Below are 26,152 nucleotides of genomic sequence, written 5' to 3'. Positions count from 1 at the left end.
CACTATCAGCCTTTTAAAAGTAAGAACTTAGACCACATGATAACCAACTCCTAGGTCTACTTAACAAACAATTACTTCAAAGGCAGTACAGCTAAGAATGTAGAGAGCCACCTAAAACTTCCTTCCATTTACAACTGTGCCCTTAAATTTCCACACATCCTGAGTTACAACAGGAAGGAAGTGGAAATGGTGACCACTTCTGATCAAATGTGTCCTCATTAACCTTGGTCCTGCTCATTTGAAGAGATCCCTAAGGAGACATCAGTGACATTCTCCGGGTTCAAGTGAGTAATGGCATCAGATATTCTGTCCAGAGAGATGAGGGCTTCTGCAGCATATAAATGACCCAAAAACCTAAAGTTAAAAAGAAGAAAAACAAAAAAACGGATTTCAAACTGAAAAGGAGATCACCACAAAAATACCCAATGTGTAAGAGTTGGTATATGTTACATATATTCAAGTCCTGGAACTGATATCTAAGTTTATAAATGGATAATTAAAGGTCACTTAAATGGTATCTCTTTAAAACAATCTTAAAATATACAATAATTGCTCTGGCTGGTGTAGCTCACTTGGTTGGGTGTCATTCCATGAACTGAAGGTGGCAGGTTTGATTCCTGGTCAGGGAATGTGCCGGGGTTGCGGGCTCCAACCCCGTTTGGGGGCGTGCAGGAGGCAGCTGATCAATGTTTCTCTCTCTCCCTAAAAAACAATTAAAAAAAATCTTTTTAAAATATACAATAATTTTTATATTAACTAAGTAGGGACAAATTACACATATCAATTAAGAAAGCTCAAAATTGGCAAATTTATGCTATTCTATTTATACAGAAAGTAACATTAACATAAGGTAATGAGGCTCTAAAATGAGAGGCAAGTCCAAGGAGGAATGCCGATCGAGTGAAGATTCAGAACCAGATTGCTCCAGTCTCTGCTGCCAGAAAAGCCAAAACACACCAGAGCACCAGACCAGACTGAGACCAGATTTCAGTTGCATCGACTCTACTTCCATTCTAAAGGTTTCTGCTTTTCTGATCATCTATTTTATGCCCACTGATGCCAGAGCAGATGCACATCCTCCTGGCTTAGCATAGCCGCTTCTTCCAGTCTCTTACCTTAGGCCATTTTCCCCTCGATGCCCTGATTGATTTTTCAAAATGAAAACACGCTTAGACATATTACACTTTTGCTCAAAATCTTAATGATTTTTTTCTACACGAGAACAAAACAGACAAAGCTAAACTTTTATAGATTTAAAGCTTCCACAGTTTGGTGCCACTGTCGTTCATCCAGTCAATATTCTTACTCCCCCAAAGATTCCCCTGTTCCTACCAAACAGTGCCTGGGCAGAGCACGCCCACTGCTCCCGCCCACTGCTCCCGGGTGGCCTTGCCTTCCTGGGCTCAAAGCTGGACCTCAACTCCACAAGCCATTACCTAACTCCGCCTTTAAAAGGGCCAGCTCAGGTCTCACCTCCTCTAGCTAGCCTGCCCCAACTGAGGTTGGGGGTGGAGGTTAGGGGAGGAAGGGACATGTAACAAGTGAAAAAATTTCACTCTTAAACATGAAATATATACCAGTTGTTTTCTCTTAATAATATATATTCATTCCAATGGGGGAGTAAAAAAAAAGCAATATGCACCACAAACTAACTGAAAACCTCCCAACAAAACAAAGCAGGGACACACAGGGCAAGTCACACTTACTTAAGGGATCCTGACAGCTTGGGCTGCTGAAGAAGTTTATCTGCGTGATTCAAAGCCATAAGGTTATCACCCAAAGCCAGAGCCACGTATGCACTACAGGCCAGGATGGAGCATCTGCAACATAAAAGGGGAGGGCTGAAAACCCGAGTTACAAAACTGACAATGATTACATCTGCTAGATAGGAAAGAACACCCTAGTTATGACTGTGACAATCTGGACACCAGGAAAGCAGAGAGGAAGCCACAATAGTAATGGAAAATGCTTAGAATGATGTATAAAACTTCGGTCTGAAGCACAGTATAGCTATTTCCCTAAATAAATCATCTTTGGCTTCCATCCAACTGACCCCCATCTCCAACAAGTTAACCAAATAGAGTTACGATATATATATTTAGCCTATAAAAAATACTGTAGTTAATGGCTTATTGAGAACTTATTTCCATAGAACATTTCTTTTAACATCCTATAAAGCTATAGAAGCAGATGTTATTCTTCCTATATTTGAGATTTTGCTAAGAAACACAGTCCACTTACAAAAATCCATTAACTTAGCTACTGTAAAAGGTCCTTCTCTGAGCCTATTAAGTAGTCATAGTTCTTGCTAAGCAACAACAGAAAAAGTAACTAAAATAATTTCAGTTACACAGATACTATTATCCTAAATGAATATTCAAGAAAAAAACCCAGGCTGAATAAATACATGTGAGAATAAAAACATTAAGTTACACTTAATTTTGCTAAGTTGGGCTGGAAACCCACATTTCTGTTTGGTTTTCTACTTAACGTGTGGCTCATTTAAAACAGCTCTCGCTGAAGACTTGACACTAATAGATCACTCGAATGTTAAACAACCGTTCCACAAAGCAATCTTAAAATAAACCCTTGTCAAATAGAAATGAAGTCTGAATGGCCGGCCGCAAATGACCTGACTCAGATACAGGGTTTTGAGTTATGTTTACAAATTACAATACATATGTATATCATTAAGTGCATTTGGGTTGTAATTTCAGTCTAAGGAAGAACGTAACCGTATCACCACTGAGTTTTCTAACACTCTGAAATCCTCTGACTAGAAATGGCCCTTTTTAGTAAAAGCCCAGCTGGGCCAGTTGGAGAGTACTCTGCTGTTTCCTCTCACTGGCTCACTCCTGGCTGCCGGGACCTCAGAAAATTATCTACTAACGGAAAAGTAGCCCCTCAACTTTGAACAACACAGCAAAGCAGACTGGTCCCAGAGAAGACAAAAGTAAATTGAGATTTATGGCCTTAGGCTGCAATGGTAGGACTAAAAGACTGCCTAATGCGGTCCCTTGTTTTACCAATGGAGAAACTGAGATTCAAAGTAATTAAATACACTGTTCTCTAGCTCAGAGGGTGTGATTCGAGTCAGGCTGACAGTCAACACTGTGGACTCCCAACTCACTGCTCTCCCCAGCCTGTTCTCACTGCTTCTCTATCAAGTCCCAGGACTGCCCTAAAAATAAACTAGAAAGATAAGATTACATTATGATTTGTCTATGCACATATTAACTTTGCATATATCTGTACCTGCTGTCTTTTTAAAAAGGAAGAGAACAATTTAACCCAGATATTACAAGTTTAAGTATTGTTACTGAGCACGTAACTGAAAATCTGAGAAGAATTTAAGAGCAGGCACGTAGCGCCGCTTCCTGAGGGGTTTCCCTAACAAACCTACTGTCAGTATCCCTCTATCTCCAAGAGCTGTCCTCACCAGCAAGACCACCCCATGGCTACGGCCCTGGGGGGATCCTCTTCCTGACAGAAGACTCACAGGCCCAAAGGAGGGAGGCAGTGGCTACTTATCTCCCTTTTTCAGAAGCACTGCAGTGGTTAGCTCCCGTGTAGGGAGATTAGGGAAATTTAATTTCCTCTGTTGGCTTACTTGTAGGTTTTATTTTACAACTAGTGGCCCGATGCATGAAATTTGTGCACATTAAAAGGGAATTAATTAGAGGAAATATTTTAATATTGCCATTTGCCCTTTCTCTATAATAGAAGTGTCTGGCCAGCCCCACCCCTATTGGATGACACCAAGACCCACCTCCGCTGCTCCGTGCACACGCAGCCCCACCCACCCACACGCGCCCGCACCCGCTCAGCACGCAGCCTCCTGGTAATGGATTGTGACAGCATGAGGGCATCACAGCGTGATGACCATTTACATATTAGCTCTTTATTATATAGGCTGGTGATGAACATTTAGTTATCAGCAATGTATGCATCACTTTTGAAGAAGAAGGAAGACTTTGAAAGCCGTGGGTCAGGTGTTCCAGAGGCCTAAGAAGATCAACTCAGGGCCTATATGAATGAGAGTCACAGAGCTGAACACCCATTTTCATTGGTGACTCTGCCAAAGATGGGGACAAAACATACGCTCCTGAAAAGCAGAAGCCCACATCTTTTCCCTCCACAAAGACAAGAGCAATTGCTCACCACCTGCGGTAGGTGTTTACAAGGTATTCACTGAAGACCACTGCTTCAATGTTTTCAATTTACTTCTCAGGCACCCAGAGCCACACCTGTCCTGTTGTAGGTCACCCTGCTGACCAAGCCGATCCTTCCTGGCTGCCACGGTCAGGGGAGCCACGGAGAGTGCCCTGGGTCCCAGAGGCCAGGACAGCCTCTCCTCAGGCGGCTCGCTGGGAAAAGTCTGCCCTGGCCTCTCCCGACAGTAGGGGGCTATTACTGCTCCAGCCCACTGTCAAGCCCACTTTGGGTCCAGAAATCAGTCATGTAAGATTTGCAGCAGGATTCCGTTTCCCAGGAAGTCCAAATGATAATAACATACAAGGTAAGTCTGTTAACTTCTGCCCCTTTCCCCATAAGACACCATTATCAAATCACAACGGGGTAAAAGATTCTAATAATAAAACAAGCTTTCTAGGAAAAAAAACCACACAAATATGTGAATGCAAAACTTGAAGGCTGGCTTTCTGATAAAAAAAACAACATTAGGATTAAGCAAGTTCACCGCATGAAACGCAAAGTAACATTTATGCCCCTCTTAGTGCCTTACAATGGCTCCAACTCACCTCTCCTCACCCTCTCACTCATCCTCCTTTTCCTCTTAGAAAACAGTCCTGTACTCTTCTGCACCATTCTCACAGACTGGGAACCCCAGAAATGTGCACGGCTTTATCTACTAAGCCCCTGGAGAACACACTTTACTTTTGATAGTTGCTACTTAAAATAGTGACACTCTCTACCCCCTGCCCCACTGTTTCCTCGAGTCACTGTCCAATCTGCTTACCAACCCCTGAGTGGATCTGACAGTTCAGCAGACTGGAAGGGCTATACCTCAAGGGAAGAGACACACTAGTTTCTGCCCGCTGTGGAGGATCTCACACAATCCCACTCTCTCCTCCACACACTGGAGAGCTGGCTCTAGGTCCACAGACCGCCAACCCTTGGAAAAGAAAAAGATGAAGAAAGGAAAGAAAAAGGAAAAAAAACTCCTTTTCTTAAAGCACCAAATTACAGCAACAAGCTACACAAGATTGGGCATTAAAATCTGTCAAGCCATATATCTCGTGAATTAAATATATCTAAAGCAAGTATCTGAAGTAGTTTAACCTTTATTAAAGAGAGGTTAGAACAGGGGGAAATTCAGGAAGTCACCATTTGTCAAAGGAAAATAAATTCACAAAGTGATCTCATAGCAAACATTGTTTGAAAACTTGACTGCAAAAATCCAGTAAGAGAAATTCTTCCAAAAAACTGAATATAGTATTGAATTTTAAAATGTAAAAAAAAAAAAAAAAATACAAGCTGTTTCCATTTATCTGTAACCATCTAGAAAATGGTAAACCTGTCAACTTTCAACTCTTAAGAAAATTCAAGTTAAATTAGGTAAGTTTTTCACTTCATATCTTCTGTAATCATTTTGCTTTCCAATAATAGTTCTATGCAAAAAATAAATAAATAAATAAGTGATAACTACAACAATCAAGGCTTAATTACAACAAGACTGTGCACAAAGCCCACAAGGGGGTGCACCAAGAGTGTCTACCTCAGGTAATTGGGACACTTAGCACAGAAAGGAACTCTATCGACACAGCGAAGCATAAAAAATGCCGAGATAAAGAAACAGGACACAAATGACAGAATTGGAGGAAAGCAAACTGCTGGATATAGAGTTCAAAACCACACTTTTAAGGTCTTTAAAGAACTGTCTAGAAGCCACCGATAAACTTAATAAGGCCCTCGAAAAGACTGGTGAGACTGCCGATAAATGTAGTGAGATCCTCAAGAAATCTAATGAGACCCTCGATGTTGTGATAAAGGACCAACTAGAAATTAAGTATACACTGACTGAAATAAAGAACATTATACAGACTCCCAACAACAGACCAGAGGATCGCAAGAATCAAGTCAAAGATTTGAAATGCGAAGAAACAAAAAACACCCAACCGGAAAAGCAAAATGAAAAAAGAATCCAAAAATACGAAGATAGTGTAAGGAGCCTCTGGGACAGCTTCAAGCGCACCAACATCCGAATTATAGGGGTGCCAGAAGAAGAGGGAGAGCAAGATATTGAAAACGTATTTGAAGAAATAATGACAGAAAACTTCCCCTACCTGGTCAAAGAAATAGACTTACAAGTCCAGGAAGCGCAGAGAACCCCAAACAAAAGGAATCCAAAGAGGACCACACCAAGACACATCATAATTAAAATGCCAAGAGCAAAAGACAAAGAGAGAATCCTAAAAGCAGCAAGAGAAAGAAAATCAGTTACCTACAAGGGAGTACCCATACGACTGTCAGCTGATTTCTCAACAGAAACTTTGCAGGCCAGAAGGGAGTGGCAAGAAATATTCAAAGTGATGAATACCAAGAACCTACAACCAAGATTACTTTATCCAGCAAAGCTATCATTCAGAAGTGAAGGCCAGATAAAGAGCTTCACAGATAAGGAAAAGCTAAAGGAGTTCATCACCACCAAACCAGTATTATATGAAATGCTGAAAGGTATCCTTTAAGAAGAGGAAGAAGAAGAAAAAAGTAAAGATACAAATTTTGAACAACAAATACACATCTATTAACAAGTGAATCTAAAAATCAAGGGAATAATCTGATGAACAGTATGAACTGGCGATTGTAATAGAATCAGGGACATAGAAAGGGAATGGACTATTCTTGGGGAGGGCGGGAAAGGGGTGTGGGGTGAGGGAAGAGATTGGACAATAATCGTGCACCTATGGATGAGGACAGTGGGTGGGGAGTGAGGGCGGAGGGTGGGGTGGGAACTGGGTGGAGGGGAGTTGTGGTGGGAAAAAAGAGTAACTAATGTAATAATCTGAACAATAAAGATTTTATTAAAAAAAAATTTAAAAATCTTACTGATAAACATACCCAAATCCAAAACAAATAGAAGCCCAGTATAAAGAAGCTGAAAAAGTTTTTCGTTTTAACCAAATCTAGCACACTGGAGAACCCAGTCCACCCCAGGCGGCAAATAAAATGCATAAAGTCAGAGATTTTATACGTGGACCTTATGATCACCCAACTCAATTTACTTATTGGACAGAAGAGAACAGTAAAGCCCAGAGGGAGTGAATGATTTGTCCGATGTCAGCAGAGGCCTGGGGGGTTTCCACAGAGCGGCAGACCACTGAAGAATTATTCTAACCCTGGCCTGTGAGGAATCTCATCACCAGTTCATCTAAATGAAATCTGGGACGCACATGTGAATCATACCGATCTGAGCACAAACTGCTGATAACACAAACAAAATGTCATACCTAAAAAAAAAAAAAAAAAAGTCATACCTGCAGGCAGGTTTCTTCTTTGGAAGTTTATTAGATGGACAAGCGTTAGTAGGACCATACTCAGTTACAAGACTGAAATGGGGGAGATTCAAAAGATTATTAGCCATAATCCTGTTTTAGGTATGTCTCGTGAGGTACAATAGAACCACTAGGCTAAAACCAAAAGAAATGTGATTCCTTAAGTACACTAAAACTGCCCATGATATTTATGTTATTAACCATCTGTTTGACTCATTTCCTCTTATAAACATTGGGCCATGGGAGGTCCCTTTTCACTGAATGGGAAATAAAGAAGGTTCCACAATTTATGTTTATGAAATAACTTAACTGGGGTTAATTAAATTTGGTCTGAACATTTCCTTTTATCTATTTTTAAGCCTCTTATTTTTAAAAAGACAAATTGAAACTTCATTTTTATTTTGTATGCTTTGATTTCAATTTCTCACACAGACATTTCCCACGTTAGTCTCAACATTATTTCCTACCCTTTCCCAATTCTATTATACTATTTTCCAGGTTCTAGAGCGGCCTCCATTAACTTCTAGAAATTAAAATTTCAGCTAGTATCACAATCTCAGAATGAACAACAAAGATATCCTCTAATATGCTACATGGAAACTCAGTACATACTTATGACAGTTATTAAACCACTATGCAAACATGAAATGTTAATGTGACTAATTTTCTGAACTTATTTATTAATAATAAGATATCAGTATGCAAAAGAATTAAGTTGAGCCCTTATCTCATACCATATCTAAAAATTAACCCAAAATGGATCAAAGACCTAAATGTAAGCGTTTATAAACCATAAAACTCTTAGAAGAAAACATAGTGGTAAGCCCATGATCTTGGATTTGGTAAAGAATTCTTAGATATGACATGAAAAGTACAAACAAATAAAGAAAAATATAAACAACTTCATCAAAATGAGAAACTTCAGTGATTCAAGGGATATCTTCAAAAAAGTCTAAAGACAACACAGAAAATGGGCAAGGGTATTTGCAAAGAATATGCCTGATAAGGATCTTGTATCTGGAAAATATAAAGAACTCTTACAACTCAATAACAAAAAGATAAATAACCCAAGTGAAAAATAGGCAAAGAATCTGAATAAACATTTCTCTAAGGAAGATATACAAATGCCCAATGCACACACAAAAAGGTGCTACACATAATTAGTCTTCAAGGAAATGCAAATCAAATAAGGAGATACTACTTCACACTTTCTACAATGTGTAATCAAGTACTGGTGAGGATATGAAAAAACTGGAGCCCTTAAATAGGGCTGGTGCAGCCACTTTTAAGAAGTCTGGCAGTTCCTCAAATGATTAAACAGAATTATCACTATGACCCAGCAATTCTACTTATAGGTATACACCTAAGAAAAATAACATGTCTACCCAAAATCATGTACACAAGTGTTTATAACAGCATTGTTCATAATAACCTAAAGATGGAAACAATCCAAATGTCCATCAATGAATGAAATAATAAACAAAATATGGTATGTTTATATAATGAATATATTTGGCAATAAAAAGGAATAAAATACGATACATGCTATAACTTGGATGAACCTTGAAAACATTATCCTAAGTGAAAGAAGCCAGTCATAAAAGCCCATATATTATATGATTCCATTCACATAAAATCTAAAAAGGAAAAACCTATAGGAAAGTAGATTAATGGGACTGAGGACTGGGGCAAAAGGTGATAGCTAAAAGGTACAGGGTTTATTTTTGAGGTGATGAAAATGTTCTAAAATTTACTGTGGTGATGGCTGTACATACCTGTGAATACACTAAAAACCATAGATTGCACACTTTAAATAGATTAGTTATATGGTGTGAATTATCCTATATAATAAAAGGCTAATATGCAAATAGACGGAAACAACTGGAACAACTGAACAACCAGTTGCTATGATGTGTGCTGACCACCAGGAGGTGTGTGCGGAACATGGCAGGCACTGGCCGCGGCAGGATGGTGGAGCAGGTGAGTGGGGGCGCCAGACCAAGGTGGGGTGCCCGTCACTGTCATCGGGGTGGGACTCTGGTGGTTACTGAAAATTCTTTGCTACCATGTGCTGTGGTCCCACCTGGCGCTGTGCCTGCTGCCGGCACTGGCCCTGCTTGCATCCACTGCCACCACTGGAGCTGCTGCTTGCCCCTGAGGGCTTCTCTACCTCCCCCTGCTCCTGAGGGGCGATCGAGGCAGCAGCCGCCACTTGTACCCGCTGCTGGCGCCGGCCCCTATCACTCTGTGCTGTCGGCAGGTGCGAGTGGGGCTGGCGCCATCAGCACATGGGAGTGGTGGTGATGGGGGTGGCGGTGGTGGGCAGGAGTGGGGCTGCATGCAGACAGGGGACTGGGGGCTGTGGCAAGAGGGGCTGGGCTGGGGCGCGCAGGATGGGCCAAGACTGCCCCTGTGCCTACTGCAACCTTGTAGCCCACAGTTCCTTTCAAGGTGCACAAATTCATGCACTGGGCCCCTAGTATCTCAGTAAAACTTTTAAATATATATCAGTTGACAGTCAATAAATGGTTGACTCTTTAAAAAAAAGAAAATCTTGCCCAGCCGGCATGGCTCAGTGGTTGGGTATCAAACTATGAATCAGGAGGTCATGGTTCGATTCCTAGTCAGGGCACATGCCAGGTTGTGGGCTCAATCCCCAATAGGGGATATGCAGGAGACAGCTGATCGATGATTCTCTCTCATCATTGTTGTTTTATCTCTCTCTCTCCCTCTCCCTTCCTCTCTGAAATCAATAAAAATAAATTGATTTAATTGACTTAATATATGCATATATTTTTATTGTTTAAAGTATTACATATGTCTCCCTTTTTCCCCATCAACCCCTCCCCAGCCACTCCCACCCTCCAGGACAAGCCCCCACCACCCCAGTGTCTGTGTCTACTGGTTATGCTAATAAGATTTAATATTTTTAAAAAAGAAAATCTTAAAAGTATACCCTTGTTATATAATCAATAAATGCATAAGAAAATCATCTCCAAATGCATGTGGCAGCATTAATAATTAAACCAAAACATATGGCCCATATATCAATCCTGTGCAACCTTCTACATTCTAGGATTCATTTGGACACTAGGCCTTTTAAAGACAAAAATATTTCTGAAGAGATATTCAGCTAAAATTTGTGGCATGTGAGAAAACTGACATAGCAACAATATTATGCATTTATAGAAACCATATATCAACAATACAAACACTTCAAACCCAGCGCAAAAACCTTGGAGCAGCACTGCTCAGTAGAAATATAACTGGATCCATAAGTGTAATTTTAAAATTTCTAGTCAGCACATTTTTAAAAAATAGAAAGAAACAGGCAAATTTTAATTAATTGTATATATTTTAATTAATCCAATATATAATCAATACCAGAATTACTGAGAAAATAAATTCTGAAATCTGGGTATCACCTATTTAAACAGTACACCTTGTTAACAGCCACATTTCATGTGGTCAATAACCACATGTGATGAGTGGATCTGTACTGAATACTGTAGCCTTGGAATCTAAGAAATATGTTAAATACAAGTAGAGGAATTTTTTTTTTTGGTTAAGAAACCAAGTTTTCCATGTCATGGCACTTCATAAATGATGTTTAAAGGAAACTGACTTTTTATTGGTTAAATTGTATTTCCTGAAAGAATATATTTTAGAATTATATTAATTTTCTAAAAACCTTAAAATTTTTTAAGTGAGGTATAATTTACATACATTAAAGTACACCATTTTTGCCCTAGCTGGTTTGGCTCAATGGATAGAGTGTGTCAGCCTGCGGACTGAAGGGTCCTGAGTTTGATTCCAGTCAAGGGCACATGCCTGGGTTGTGGGCTTAATTCTCAGTAGGGGGCATACAGGAGGCAACCAATCAATGATTCTCTCTCATCACTGATGTTTCTATCTCCCTCTCCCTCCTTCTCTGAAATCAATAAAAATTTATTTTAAAAAATACACCATTTTAAGTGTACGGCTTGATGAGGTTGAATATACACATACACACATATATATTAGCATACAGAACATTTCTGTTATCCCAGAATGATTCCTTCTAGTCAATTTCCCAACCACTGTTCTAATTTCTATCAATATAAATTATTTTGTATAGTTTTGTCCATCATATTAATGGTACAAATGGAACTATATAATATGTACCTTATACTAAGTAAAAAAAACCCCACAAATATTTGAGATTCAAATCATGTTAACTTGGGCATCAGTAATTTCATCCTTTTTTTATATATCTGAGAGTACTCCAATAGATAGAATAAATCACACATTTAGTTATCCATTCTCTTATGAATGGATAGCTGGGTTATTTTCTCGTTTTTGTATTATCATGAGTAAAGCTGCTATAAAATTCTTGTGTGGACAAGTTTTCATTTCTCTTGTCTAAATACCTAGAAATAGAATCATCTTTTATTTTAAAAACTTAAAATCAGAGCATTTGTTTAATTCAAAGCTGAACTATGCGTTTTCCTAACTGAATGAAACTGATGCACACACACACCTTTCTTGATCCATTATATCAGTACCTCTAAGTTCATCTGAGCCTCACAATTAAACTATTTAATTTTGCAGACATTTCCCTGATTTGGGGGCAAATTTCTGTTTTAATTGTGAAACTACTTTTCTGAAACCTACCTTGATTTTATAGTATGGAATCTCTCAACTAATTCAGGTGTCATATGCCTTCTGAAAGCATACTTGTAACCTGGTTAGAATGAGTACTTTTTGGAGCCATCTTCCTTTATGTACAAATGAAAAACAACAAAACAAAACAAAAAAAAATGGAAAATACTCAAAACGCTGTGAACCCATACCGTAAGAAGTGGTCATCAGAACATTCATGATAATTTACTGCTTATTAGTTATGCTGGAAACAGGAAATGAGGTTTTGCATTGGTGTCTTGGGTATTAGAGAGCACAAAGGGGTCAAATATAATAGTCCATAAAAACTAAACTATTCACTAGTCACACACATTTCCAATCACATATAAGAATTCAGGACGGAAATAGATGAAATCTCTAAGAATTCACGATCCTCACAGAACCAGCGTGCTCCTTCCCTCTATAGAAGACAGCTGGCTCCTGCCACAGAACTGCTCTTGATCACACCCAACTGCATTGTGAGCTTGTATAGCCTTAAAAATTACGACACTAATCTTTCACGACTCTTTCCCTGCACCATTTGTCTCCACATTACCATGACTACGGTCTTGCATAGCAGTCCTTTTTATAAATTTACCCTAAGGCTCCTTCCATCTTGTCCCATTTCCTTTCTCCCATCTGCTCCGTAAGAAAGAAAGGTTAATATAAACCGAACCCATCTTCGCCTCACTTTATGACGATGAAACTCCCTATGGGAATCTTTCACCCCTTTCCACAAAAATAGGGAAGTAATTTTAATTTTCCCTGAAAATCACCAATCCTCCTGCTAGGTAAGACATGGAAAGCAAAGAATTATGCCATGAGAAGTACAAAGCTCTTTGAGAAGTAGGCCACCCTGCACATACCCTTTTCTTTTCTTTAATGCCATTTTCAGAATATAAAGTTAATTTATACCATTCTGCAGATGTTCAACTATTATGGGATAATATACTTCTTAAGTTGCATGCAAAAATTAAGAACCCTAAAATGAGTATTCATTCAAATAAATCTGTAGAAATTAAATCAAGTTTCAAAATGGTTTCAAATACCTTCTTCTTTAAGAAGTCCCCTACAGATTGTGTAAAATGATATTCACTGAAGCACTATTTATAATAGCAAAGGCTGAAACATTATAAGTAGCCAAATATAAAGGAATGTTAAATAAATTGTGATACCATATAATGCAACGTTATGCACCCATTAGAAAGAATGAAACAGAGATCTGTACTAATATCAAACAGTAAGATACACATAAAGTCAAATGGGAAAAGTAAGGTATAGAGAAGTATGGACACTATGCAATTGCTAGTATAAAAACCCCACCATATATACATATGCTGGAATTGACAAATACATAACCTACCCAAACTGATACAGAAATAGAAAATGTGAATAAAACTCTTCTATTGAAGAATTTGAATTCATTATAAAAAATTCACCACAGAGAAAAACCTAGGCCAGATGGTTCCACTAGTGAATTCTAGCAAACATCTGAGAAGAAATATTTATCGTACATAAACTCTTTCAGCAAACACTTCCCAATTCATTTATATGTTCAGCATAACCCTGACACCAAAACCTGACCAAAGACATTACAAAAAAAGCGTGAACCAATCTTCCTTGTGAACATAGAAGCAAATATTCCTAACAAAATATTAACAAATTAAATCCAACAATTTACAAAAAGGGCAATATATTCTGATTAATAGTGTTTGTCACGAGACTAAAGGTTAGCTTAACATCTGACATTCAATCAATGTAATTCATAATCTTAAAAAGAATAAGAGAGATTAAAAAGAATGTGCTTGCCCTAACCAGTTTGGCTCAGTGGATAGAGCATCAGCCTGCGGACTGAAAAGTCCCAGGTTCGATTCCGGTCAAGGGCATGTACCTTGGTTTCGGGCACATCCCCAGTAGGAGGTGTGCAGGAGGCAGCTGATCGATGTTTCTCTCTCATTGATGTTTCTAACTATCTCTCTCCCTTCCTCTCTGTAAAAAATCAATAAAATATATTTTTTTAAAAATTAAAAAAACAACAACAACAATGTGCTCATTTCAATAAATGCAATACTAATTTTGTTTGGATACTCACTTTAAGTTTTCTAATTCCTGTTTTCTTAATGGAGAAGAAGGTGGAGCTGGAATGAATTTATCTCCTTCATGACTTTTACTGCTAAAATAAAGAAGGACTCTTAATTATGAAGAGCAATAAATAAAAAATTAAATGTAAAATTTTGTTTTCCATGCATATTTTTTTGTAATGAAAGTACAAAAGAGGCAAAACAATGAAATATGCTTATAAGTTGGTATCACTGATGTGTTAAAGCTATACTGTTTATTACTTTCTTTCCCCCAGCACACAATACTGCTTTAAAAAACCTCTAATTCAAAACATTACCTCCATCATACAAAAAAAACCCACTTCAAGATTTTCACACATTTCTCATTCTTCTGATGACCTTTTATCAACTATGGTAAAACATAACCCCTTCATGGAGAGAGAGAGAGAAAAAAAAAAAACCCACAATTTTTCCCCCCAGATTTTCTATATTAAACACATATTTCTATTAAGAAAAAATGCTGGTATAGGAGACTTGAGTTTAAAGGTGCCATGTGTAAAAAAGAACACTCTCTGTATAAAATGGTGTTTATTACTAAATAAGCTTTCCCAATTTCTATAGATTGGTACAATTTTAGGATTTAAGTATTTATTTTATTTATTTAAAAATATTTCATTAATTTTTAGAGAGAAAGGGATAAGGAGAAAGAGAAACATCTATGCGAGAGGGGAACATCCATCACCTGCCTCCTGCAGGCCCCTTGGGATCGAACCGCAACCTGGGCATGTGCTGCCTGGGAATGGAATTACAACCTTCCGGGGCACGCGACGATGCCCAACCAACTAAGCCACAGTGGCCAGAGTATTTATTTTATCAAAAGTAAAAAAAAAATACAAACAAACATTTATATTTTCCTTCCTTATTATTCAAAATGGAGAATTTTGGAAATTCGGGGTGAAGATTTCAGGGATTCACCTGCAGCACACAGAGGCTTGCTTACTAATAAAGTCCTGAAGGGTTTCTGCCAAGGAGATTCAAAGGGATTAGAATACCTGCAAGTTTCGCTGCTTTCGCTGCTCTCAGTGTTCCCACCTAATTGATTACTATTTTTAGACCCATTTTCCTGCTTCAGATCCTGCTGTTCTTCAGGTAACAGCAACAAGGCATTTCTGAGACAAATGGCTGCAAACTCCATACTGGCTACAGGAATGGCTGAAGACTGTCCATCACTTAAAAGGACAAAATCAAATTAGCTACGTAAATAACATAAAAATAAATAGCATCTTTCCATTATCAGAAATAAAACCAATATAATTGTAAATGAAAACTTTGCCCTGTGATAGGTAGAAATTTTAATATAAGCAGTTATAAGAGAATGCTTAAAGCTCAAATTGTAAATACAAGGTGCAACAAGTATATAGATTGCAAGTATATACATTATGCCCATTATTGTTAATGGATTAGAGGAGTTAGCAACAAGAAAAATTGTAATGAGGGCCAAGATAGGTATAATGAGAATTGGAAACAAGGGAAGGAAGATTTCCACATTTGAGCCTCATTTTGGTTGATTTTTAACTTTGAAAAATGCCTTTATTAAGTCTTGCAAAAGCAGCATTATTTGTCTTATAATTTTGTTGAGACTTTATATAACTTTATTTGCTTTGATATCAAACTAAACCGAAACTAAATAGGCTTACTAGGAAATATATAAATGTGAAAATTAGTAACAATTTTGAAATTGTAGGAAAGTGATGTGCTATATCAAGTCCTTAAAAAAAAATCTGCATCATAGTTGAAATAAATTAATACCAAAATATTGTGTGCCAGATACTATTCTAAAACTTTGGGAAAACTCAGAAATGGTAGTGCACAAATTTTATGTTGGGGGAAAAAAAGCATGAAGTTGTTTTTTTAAAAAGCCTACTACTTTAGAAATACTAACAACTCTAAATTGGAATCCTTATACAAGATAAAGACGTTCATATTTAACTATAGATTTTTTTACATGTGACGGATTTATATTGCTTTGGATGTTTTATGTATTAGTACTTTTTCCCCCTAATACAAAGAATTCGCTTTAGGGACTATGAGAAAAATAACTAAAAGTTAACAATGACACTACAAAAAGGAAACATTGAGATGCCCTCTTCTGGACATTCTGAATAATGGCACTGACTAGACAGGGCTTCTTAGGCCATCATTTCAGCTCCCAGGAATGTAACAAACAAAAGTCCCATGTCAGGCAACATTCACTATGCACCTATTTTGAAATAGTCATAAAACTTAGTTACAAGGTGGTTCCTCCTATGAAATAATAAATTTAAACACATACACTTTCTCTTTGCAAATACTTACTTATACACTGTGTTCTGTATGGACTGTGAGGCCAGAACGATCTTACGATGATAGCCTTGACCAACAATAGACTGTACAATTCCTTTTTTACTGGGAAGACCTTTAGTTTCTTGTTCAGAAGTCTACAAAATACAAATAATTTCTCATTAATTTAATGGAGCTGTAAAACACGGTATGAAAAATGATCCACTACCATTCCAGTTACTCTAAGAAAGTTCTTAAGATGCATCACTGTGGAGTTTTTGGTGGTACAGGAAATACGTTCAGTATTGAAGAAGAGTCCATGGGGCTGACAGTCTGTGTGACATATGCTATGTTTCATTAATATGAGGTTTGAGGTAGTTCTAAGGAACAAAGGCAATTTAAGTATGACTTAAGCATGTATTCAGAACAATTTATTTAGGACATTCTATCCCCCCAGGCACTATGCTGCATATTACGGACACTCTGACATCAGAGTAAAGAAAAAGAGAGTCACAGAAACACAGTGAAGAAAAGGGAGGCAGCTCCACTTCCTAAAACACAGATTTTTTCCCCTTCTGTTTTTCCTTTCCTTCTTTCTTTATTGATTAAGGTATTACATATGTATCCTTATCCCCCACTGCCTCCCTACCCCCCTCCCCCTTTAAAAATATAGTTTTATTGATTTCAGAGAGGAAGGGAGAGGGGAGAGAAAGATAAAAACATCAATGATGAGAGAGAATCATTGATCGGCTGCCTCATGCACGCCCCCTACTGGGGATCGAGCCTGCAACCTGAGCATGTGCCCTTGACAGGAATGGAACCTGATGTTTTTTCCTTCTTAAAGTAAAAGTATTAATTAATTTGTCAACAACATATGAACTTTAATAAGCTACCTATATTAAGACTTACATGGGCACCTGTAAAAATATACATAGTTTAAATACTTAAGTCTTTTAAAATGAAGGGAGAGGGAGAGAGAGATAGAAACATCGATGAGAGAGAATAATTAATTGGCTGCTTCCTGCATGCCCCACACTGGGGAGCAAGCCTGCAATCTGGGCATGTGTCTTGACTGGGAACTGAACTGTGACCTCCTGGTTCATAGGTCAATGCTCAACCACTGAGCCCCACTGGCCGGGCAATAAAAATATATTTTTTTAAAAAATAATAAAGGCTTCAGCCCCAACTATTCCCAGCATTTTTAAAAAAATTATACATAATTAAAATATTGATTATTTTATAATGTCTTCGCAGTAATAGCACTAACAAATCTTGAGTTTTAGAACTCAGAAAAATAAATGGTACATTTTCAGAAAAGTAAATGGTATATTTTATGTTCTTTTAAAATGCCTTATCTTACATTGGTTAAATACTCTTCCTACAATTGAGTCTTATGCTTTCTATTTAGCAGATATTTTCTCACATATTATACACTACCCACCTAAACATCAGTCCTGCTTGTGCCAAAAGGTCTGAAGCAACCAACATACATCAGGTAAACAGGACCAAATGATCTCCTTAGTATCACCAATGTAACAATTAAGTTGGTTCATTTTATTAAAATATAAATTTGTTTCTGAGAGTACAAATTGCCTTCTTCAGCGTCCCCTGTCCTGACCAAGTGAAAGAAAATTTACAGAATCTCACTTCGAGTTTCTTGTTCCTCCTATTGGGATTTTGCTTTCTGATTATGAGAGCATTCTGGCTTGTTTTTACTATCATTTTAGGCCACTTCAGGTCATTTTTAAGAGGAGAAACACAAAGAGATAATTATTCATTTCCTATTATTAGCATAGACTAATACCAGAGTGTAATCTGGTAGCATAGATACCAGAGTGTTCTGGTATCTAACAAGTTATGGCAACCAAGTCATCTTGACCATTTTTTAAAAATTACAAATTTTTAAACTTTCTAGATAATAGGGGGGAGGGTTTGCAATCCACAGAACGAAGACAATTTTAAAAATACTATTTCTAAAAATATGTAATTTGAAAAGAAAATATAAAACCTTAATATGTGTCTCTACTCCCAGGAAGACGTAATGCCCTGGTTTCCATTAACTGTACTACAAGAGAATGGCCTACACTCATAAATGGATTAAATAAAATAGCAATTTCTAGAGAGCCTTTTATTTTAAAAAAGTATAAATTCTGCCTAGAATTGTCAGTTAATTTTAACAATTATCCAATAAGCAAACAATCATGTAGAAGGAAAAGTAAGCTGGAATAAATCAATGACACAAACTTGCAGATGTTTTCAGGAAGTGCTGTGTAGGAGGAGGAGAGCCCAAATACCTTCTACCACCTCTGGCAGGCCTGCCAGGTAGCATTCCATGCCGCCCCCCCAATCCACAGACCTCAAGAGCACAGCAAGGGTGGGGGGCGGTTCGGAAATGGTGATACAGACATCTGGTAATTCTGATACAACCTGTCTTCCCCCGCTCCCACTGACCACTCCTCACTTGAGATACAAAGGCTTCCACTCAGTGCCTTGTGGAGATAACCTAGGCATGGACACCGACGTTAACCGGCCTATTTCTCTTAGAACTGTGGATAAGTGTGTGTCAGAGGGAAACAGCCTGGTAATTGTGATCTCTGAACCAATTACTGAATCAAAATAAAGCCTCGGGCCCAGCTGGTGTGGCTCAGTGGTTGAGCGTCAACCTATGAACCAGGAGGTCATGGTTTGATTCCCGGTTGGGGCACATGCCCAGGTTGCGGGCTCAATCCCCAGTGTGGAGCGTGCAGAAGACAACCGATCAATGATTCTCTCTCATCATGGATGTTTTTCTACCTCTCTCTCCTTCTCCCTTTCTCTCTGAAATCAACAAAAATACTGATATATTTTTTAAAAATAAATAAAAGTAAAGCCCCAGGCACTGAAGGGAATGCAGCGTAATGCAGTCTTCTCCACACTCACTAGGTTATCACCAGGCCTTCTCTAATCGCCTGGCGCACACAGCATCCTCACACCCACAGATGACATGGCCCCTGCCCAGCAGCTAGCTGACCACTATTCCAACAGGTATGACCTTGTTGGCTTCAATTTTGTAATGTGAGTGCTGATACCTGTTGCCATACTTTCCAAGAACCAGAATGTTAACAAATGACTTTTGGAACCTAAAATTTTTTGTCCAGCTATTAAAGAACAGAGACTCTATAAATTCCCTGAGAGTTAAAAAGCGGATGAGGTCTGGTAGATTTCCAAGTATTTTTTGCTTTCCATGTAACAGTGTGTGTGTGGGGTGGGGGTGGGGGGATGAGTGGAGAGTGAGGGTTCAAAAAGGTACCCAGGCAGCACTCACCCCCTTATTGGCAGCGATGCAGCATTCAGCCAGCCGCAGCCAGAGGCGGGGATTGGCGTGATACACCTGAACAGCTTCGATCAGGCACTCGAAGGCAGCAAGAGGTCTTCCGATGTGAAGAAGCTGAATTCCACAGTTATACAGCAACTCATACCTCTTGTTGGTCAGCAATGTACACATGGGTCGTCCTGAAAATTTTTTGCCTAATGATAAACATTAGGTGGGAATCAATCATTAGATTTAAAATAGCAGTTACTTAATGGAAAACATTAATTCCACTAAGTACTTAAACACTACTTTGTTTAATACCACTGACCCCAGCGTGAAGTTTAATAGCTCTCATCAATGACAATCTCCAGCCCCAACCCACAAGTATTTGCCAGAGTCATTTCCCTTGTCTGTGTTGCCAACAAGTGAGAAGCAACCCAGGCCACACATACTCCAGGAAGGCAAAGAGAAGAGAGAGGACCCACTCTCACGCCTTTGAATCTTACACATTTTAGAGTCTGTAAAAAGATTCCACTCTTTTTACTTTAAGTTTGGTTAATTATTGTCATGTACTTTTTATTAACCAGAAGTATTCAGTTAATGTTATGGTGTTACAGAATTTTACTGTGGAAATAAAAGTTAATGTGCTATACCTATGGTAACTATTATTCACTCACTCAGAGTTTCACCATCAATAATAAAATAAGACTATTAATGATTTTGGATACATTTTTCATAAATTAAATAGTTTTTTAAATTCAAAGCTAAACGATTGCTTGATTTTAAGCATTTCAAATCAAGAACCTATATAATATGAATATTAAAGGAATAAATTTCAGGAATTGCTTAAAGATTGCCAGGTGCTGCCAACAGTACCACATGTGAAACCCTGAAAAGAAGCTATAACATTAGTTTGGCACAATCAAGAAATCGTCAAAAATTACTATGTTTTTTAACATTACCATATGGGATTACTGATTTTCAAATCTATGAAAAAAAGGGAATTAAAATGTCTTTGATAATTACTCTTAACTCCTTGCTATTCAAATATCTACTAAAAATCCCCACAGTCAAACTTGTTGGGCGGGGTCAGTGATAACTATAGATGCACACGGCATGCATTTTGACCAGATGCTTGCTCTCTGAACTCAGACTTTCCTCAAGGAGTAAAATATAAACTGTCCCCCAGCAAAGGGCATACCTGGATCAGTGCTGCCTGCACTGAGCTGTGCACAGACATTGTCATTCTCCTGTAGAGCTTTTTTAAAGTAGAAAATTCCCAAATTGTGCTTGCTCATGGCAAAATGGATACAACCAAGATTATTCCAGAACATACATCGCAAGCATTCACCTGAGAAAAACACAAATAAGTTTGTCCACAGACAAATTTTACTGTTGATGTACATCATACAAGAATTGGGCTTATCTAACATGAGTTAATTCTATATGCAATTCCACATAGTCCCTATAGAACTGTTTATAAGGCATTTGAAATTAAGGAAACATCTGAAAACTTTGTAAGCTCCCTTTCCTCTACTTTTTTTAAATCCTCACTTAAGGATATGTTTTTATTGATATGTAGAGAGAGAAGACGGAGAGAGAGAAACATTGATCAGTTGCCTCCCATATGCACCCTGACCTGGCATTGAACCTGCAACCTAGGTATATGCCCTGACCAGGAACCTTTTGGTGTACAGACGATGCTCCAACCAACTGAGCCACCCGGCCAGGGCAAACTCCCTTTCCTCCCCCACCTTCCCTAGTAAATGTTTGTTTGTTTATTTATTTTTAAACAATATACAAAATAAATCTATTACCAGATTCCCTGTCCTTTTAAAATGTCATTTATTAAAGGCAATAAACCAACCCTACATAATGATTTAATTAGCCTGTTCATGTTTTTTTCCTGATGTAATTTTATTTACTTATTTTAAAAAATATATTTTTTATTGATTTTAGAAAGGAAGGGAGAGGGTGAGAGAAATATCAATGATCAGAGAATCACTGATTGGCTGCCTCCTGCACGCCAACTGGGGATTGAGCCTGCAAGCGGGCCAGCTGGGCTCTGATGTAATTTTAAATCATTATAGGCAAAAGATAAAAAAAATTGCAAAAAAAGAAAAAATATTTATTAGTAAATTAATATATATGTATTGCATCCACATTACAAAATACTATGTAGAAACTGAAAGAATTAAGTAAGTATATATGGAAACAGTGAAAATATGTTAAATGAATAGCAAAAATACATAAAGCAGGATATATAAAATCCTGCTTTTGCTTGTTAAACTATAAATCTCCACTGCCCTGAGCACCTATCTTTTCATGCTAGTTGGGCATTTGTATTTCTTGTCCGGATCACTGCCTCTTCCTGTTTTTTACCCATTTTTTTATTTGGTTATAGATGTTTTTTTACTGGGTACCTGTTTAGAAACGTTCTGTCACATCGTTTCAAATATTTCCCCCACTGCCAGTTTGTCATCTGTCTTGTGATTTGGTCCAGTGTATCTGTGTTTATTGTTTATATTTTTAATCATAAAAAGTTTCATATTTTATGTGGTCAAATTTAGTAAGCTTTCCCAAGTGCTATGGTTCTTAGATTTTGGGTAATGTTTAATCAAGGCTCCCCTACCACAAAATTAGTATTTTCCTCCAAGTTGCTTTTGTGATTTTATTTTCACATTTTAATCCTTCATCTCTCTGGACTGTATTTTGGTGTAATGGAAGCAATCCAAGCTTTAGTTTTCTTTTTCTAAATGGCTTCCCAAACATTCTAAAACAGTTCACTGATAGTCCATCTTTTCCTCAATGATATAAAATGCCTGACTAGACTGACAAAATTAATAATCAGGATAGTCAATGCCTAATACTAAAAACTAAATGTTGGCTTTTGAACTATTTTAAAATTAAGCAATGACTGTATTTTAAAAAGAAAAACTATGCTAAGGTAAAAATATAGTAGGAAATACACTAAAATGTTTAAGTGAGGTTGCTTCAGGGTAGTGGTATTGAGAACAATTTTTAAAAACTTCTATTCCCAAATCTCCTCTAATAAGCATATTTTATCAGCAACAAAAAAAATAAAGTTTATATGAGGGAAGCAAATAAATAATTTAAAAATTAATAGTTATAAAAAAAATCAACATATAAAATATACAACTATTATACAAAAATATTTCCTATTAAATGATGGTAACTGTCGATTAGTCAACAACATGCCCTGCTCCCAACTCCGTTTTAGAGATTGCCAATATCAATTCTGAAATCTGTGCCAAGACAATCCTAAGCAAAATTTTCTCAAAGCATATTATCTGCGTAGAGTCTGAGAGATCATTTCAGTGATTGGGTGTTAATGGGCCCCTAAGGGGAAGCCATGACAACAAAAACATCAAAAATTAAAATTTAGCAGAATTAGAAATGGGTACTGGAGGGGTGGGGGGACAACAAAGGGTAGAAGAGCCAGGAAGAAAATACAAAAATTTCACCATTTTTTTTTACCTGTTTTCAAGAATCCTGGATGTTCAGCAATGTTTGAACTATTTAATAGCTTCACAGCTTTTCGGTAATTGCCTCTTAAGTACTCAAAATTGCTTTTAAGAAACAGAGAGGGTGCAGACTGTAAAGAAAACATCAGTTACTTATAATTTGTTTTTAGATGCTCAATGAGATCATAATCACACTGTTGTGGTGGCCTGCGTTCAGGGCATAAATGAACCAGTTAAGTCACGGTTACCAAAACGAGGCTCTCCCTCACGTGTTCCCTGACTCAGGGGTAACAACTGTTCCTTACATTACAATGATTTATTTTTCTGTTTGCCTTTCCCTATGACTATGATATCCTTTAAGGCAAGGATCATGCTTTTATTTTTTTAATCTCAAAAAAAGGATTCATAATGACTGCCTGGCTCCGTAGGCCTTTCCCCTCCTCTTAGGTCTAGGCTACAAATGTTCTCAAAAATCACTTGAGTACTGACCCAGTGGCTAATCTGAATCCTGCTTGGGATTTTCTAAGGTCAATTTTCCTGAACTATTACTACTACAAACCATATCTTGTCATGATTTAATACTTTAAAAAAAAATTTTTTTTTATTGATTTCAGAGAGGAAGGGAGGAGGAGGGAGAGATAGAAACATCAGTGATGAGAGAGAATAACTGATCCGCTGCCTCCTGCATGCCCCCTACTGGGGACTGAGCCTGCAACCCTGGCATGTGCCCTGACCGGGAATCGAACCATGACCTCCTGGTTCATAGGTAGACGCTCAACCACTGAGCAACTGTGGCCAGGCATGATTTTATACTTTCAATTAATATCCTAAAAACCTCAAGATTTTTCACTTCTGTCCTTCCCACTACCATCTTAACAATTATTTCTCAGTCGGGGGCTTGGGTAAAGGGGGTGGAAGAAAGGAGTAATTATATCTCAAATACTAGCACTAGTCAAGCTGAAGGCATTGTCAGGCCAAAGATCATTTGGAAGGGGCAGGTTTGGGCTACAACTTGACTGTTAATCTTGAATTAATGTTGTCAGTATAATCTAAAAAAATCCTAGTGTCTTATAACAAAGAATGTTTATATGAATTGTGATAAACAACTCACAGAACACTGGTTAGCTATTTAAAATAGTGGTTTGAAGGCTACATACCAAGGAGAAATGCTTGTGATAATTTTAAGTCAGAAACATACTGCATTAAATTGTAGTAGACACAGTATGATCATTACTTCATAGTTCACTATCAGGGTTTATACCTGGTAGTATAATATACCATAACAGACTAATATAAATTATTTAAAACTGACAAATAACAAATTGTACAAATAAGAAAGTTTTAGGACATGAGAGACACAAATTGGAAAAAAAAAAAGTCAAGAAGAAACTTACATTTCCAGCTGTGTTCATGACGGACTTGATCTCCCTTTTGCACGCTTTCAGAGACTTCATTTGGATATACGCTCTTACTTTATACTGTCAGAGGAAAAATGCTAGCATGTAAGAACTATGGTGTATTTACACACAGTGAAGCAGTTCTGCTTTCTCATTAAGGAAATGAAACCCAATCTGTTTACAACATGGGTATGCCAGCTACTTGCAAGTTAAAAATTATCTTAAATAATCTATTTTTACCGTATTAATGGAATACACTCTAAAAAACTAGAAACATGGTGTAAAAAATAAATAAATAAAAAACTAGAAACATGGTAGAATAAAATTTATACTTAAGTTCCAAGCAAAAATCCTACCAATTCTTATCTGCACATGGCTAATTAAGAATGAATTTTTTTAAATGAATGTGATTTCATCATCTAATACACTCCCAGACCATTTTTTCTCTCAATCTTCTATTGAATAAATAAAAGAAATGATATTGTATTATCACCTTAAGTATACTTAGAAGGATTAAATGGCTTCTAAACTACAATACCCAAAGATAAATAAACATACATGTCTTAAATGATTTACTGCCTTCAATGATCCATCACATTCTTCATCATTCATAACCACAAGTAAATACATGTGATGTATAACCTCTCTTAAGTCACATTACCTGATGTATCTTTGATTTTGCAGCTTCTATTAGAGCTCCACTTTCAGCTTTATGGTTAGAACTGTCTTTGTTGGTGTTATTACCAGTCTAGAGGGTGATGAACAAAGTTTATCAAAATGAAATATTTCTGACCACAACTTAAATCACAGATTTCCAAGTGAGCGAATCTCAATCACCTAGAGAACGTTTCAAAATTCAGAATCCTAGGTCCCAGTCCCAGAGATTCAGGTTTACTAGTGTGGAGTGAGCGACAGGAAACTCTACCTATGAGAAGCTCGCTGTGACGCACAATGATAGACTAGGTTTAAAACGCATAGGTCTTACTTGGGCAAAACTCAGCTTAGCTTTCTAAAACCCAGACACGATCATGTAATTCCCTTCTTAAAAACTTTCTCTGTCATAAACACTCCCAACCTCATACCCTAAATTCCTAGTACAGTATTCAAAAATCCTTCACAATATGACCCATATTCGAGTGGCCAATCTCCCCTGCTGCTGATCTCCATTACATTTCTCAGGCACGACTTCCCATTTCAGATGACTACAACTCCCCCAACACACCTTCTCACACCTTTTGTGCTGTTTATTCTGCCAGGATGGTTATCCTGCTTCATCCTTCCTTCCTTTTCTGATTTGTCAAACTATTACATCTTTCAAGGCCCAAGTCAAACATCCAAACTTCTCTGAAACACTCCCTAACCTCCATCCTCCCAGTCCCTGAGCAGATTTGCTCAGTATTTTCCTCCCACAGACCTGAGTTCCTTG

General features: G+C 37.6%; 1 protein-coding gene across 4 annotated transcripts in view; it reads right to left on the bottom strand.

Annotated features, from left to right (window-relative positions):
* The window catches only part of CNOT10 (CCR4-NOT transcription complex subunit 10), a 50,800-nt gene that overhangs the window by 5,564 nt on the left and 19,084 nt on the right, over positions 1 to 26,152 (bottom strand). For 2 of the 4 annotated variants that reach the window (XM_059664154.1, XM_059664157.1), the window contains 10 exons: positions 25,388 to 25,474; positions 24,724 to 24,807; positions 23,343 to 23,460; positions 21,046 to 21,195; positions 19,857 to 20,059; positions 16,589 to 16,710; positions 15,286 to 15,462; positions 14,266 to 14,346; positions 1,707 to 1,820; positions 224 to 354 (listed from right to left, as the gene is read on the bottom strand). In XM_059664154.1, the coding sequence (XP_059520137.1) occupies positions 224 to 354; positions 1,707 to 1,820; positions 14,266 to 14,346; positions 15,286 to 15,462; positions 16,589 to 16,710; positions 19,857 to 20,059; positions 21,046 to 21,195; positions 23,343 to 23,460; positions 24,724 to 24,807; positions 25,388 to 25,474 (1,267 nt within the window). The remainder of the gene's footprint in view (positions 1 to 223; positions 355 to 1,706; positions 1,821 to 14,265; positions 14,347 to 15,285; positions 15,463 to 16,588; positions 16,711 to 19,856; positions 20,060 to 21,045; positions 21,196 to 23,342; positions 23,461 to 24,723; positions 24,808 to 25,387; positions 25,475 to 26,152) is intronic. The other 2 variants (XM_059664155.1, XM_059664156.1) reach the window with 2 other exon arrangements.

Source organism: Myotis daubentonii, chromosome 14, assembly GCF_963259705.1.
Source record: "Myotis daubentonii chromosome 14, mMyoDau2.1, whole genome shotgun sequence".
NCBI classification, from domain to species: Eukaryota; Metazoa; Chordata; class Mammalia; order Chiroptera; family Vespertilionidae; genus Myotis; species Myotis daubentonii.
The sequence above is the reverse complement of the archived record's forward strand: the minus strand, read 5'-3'. Positions and strand labels throughout refer to the sequence as shown.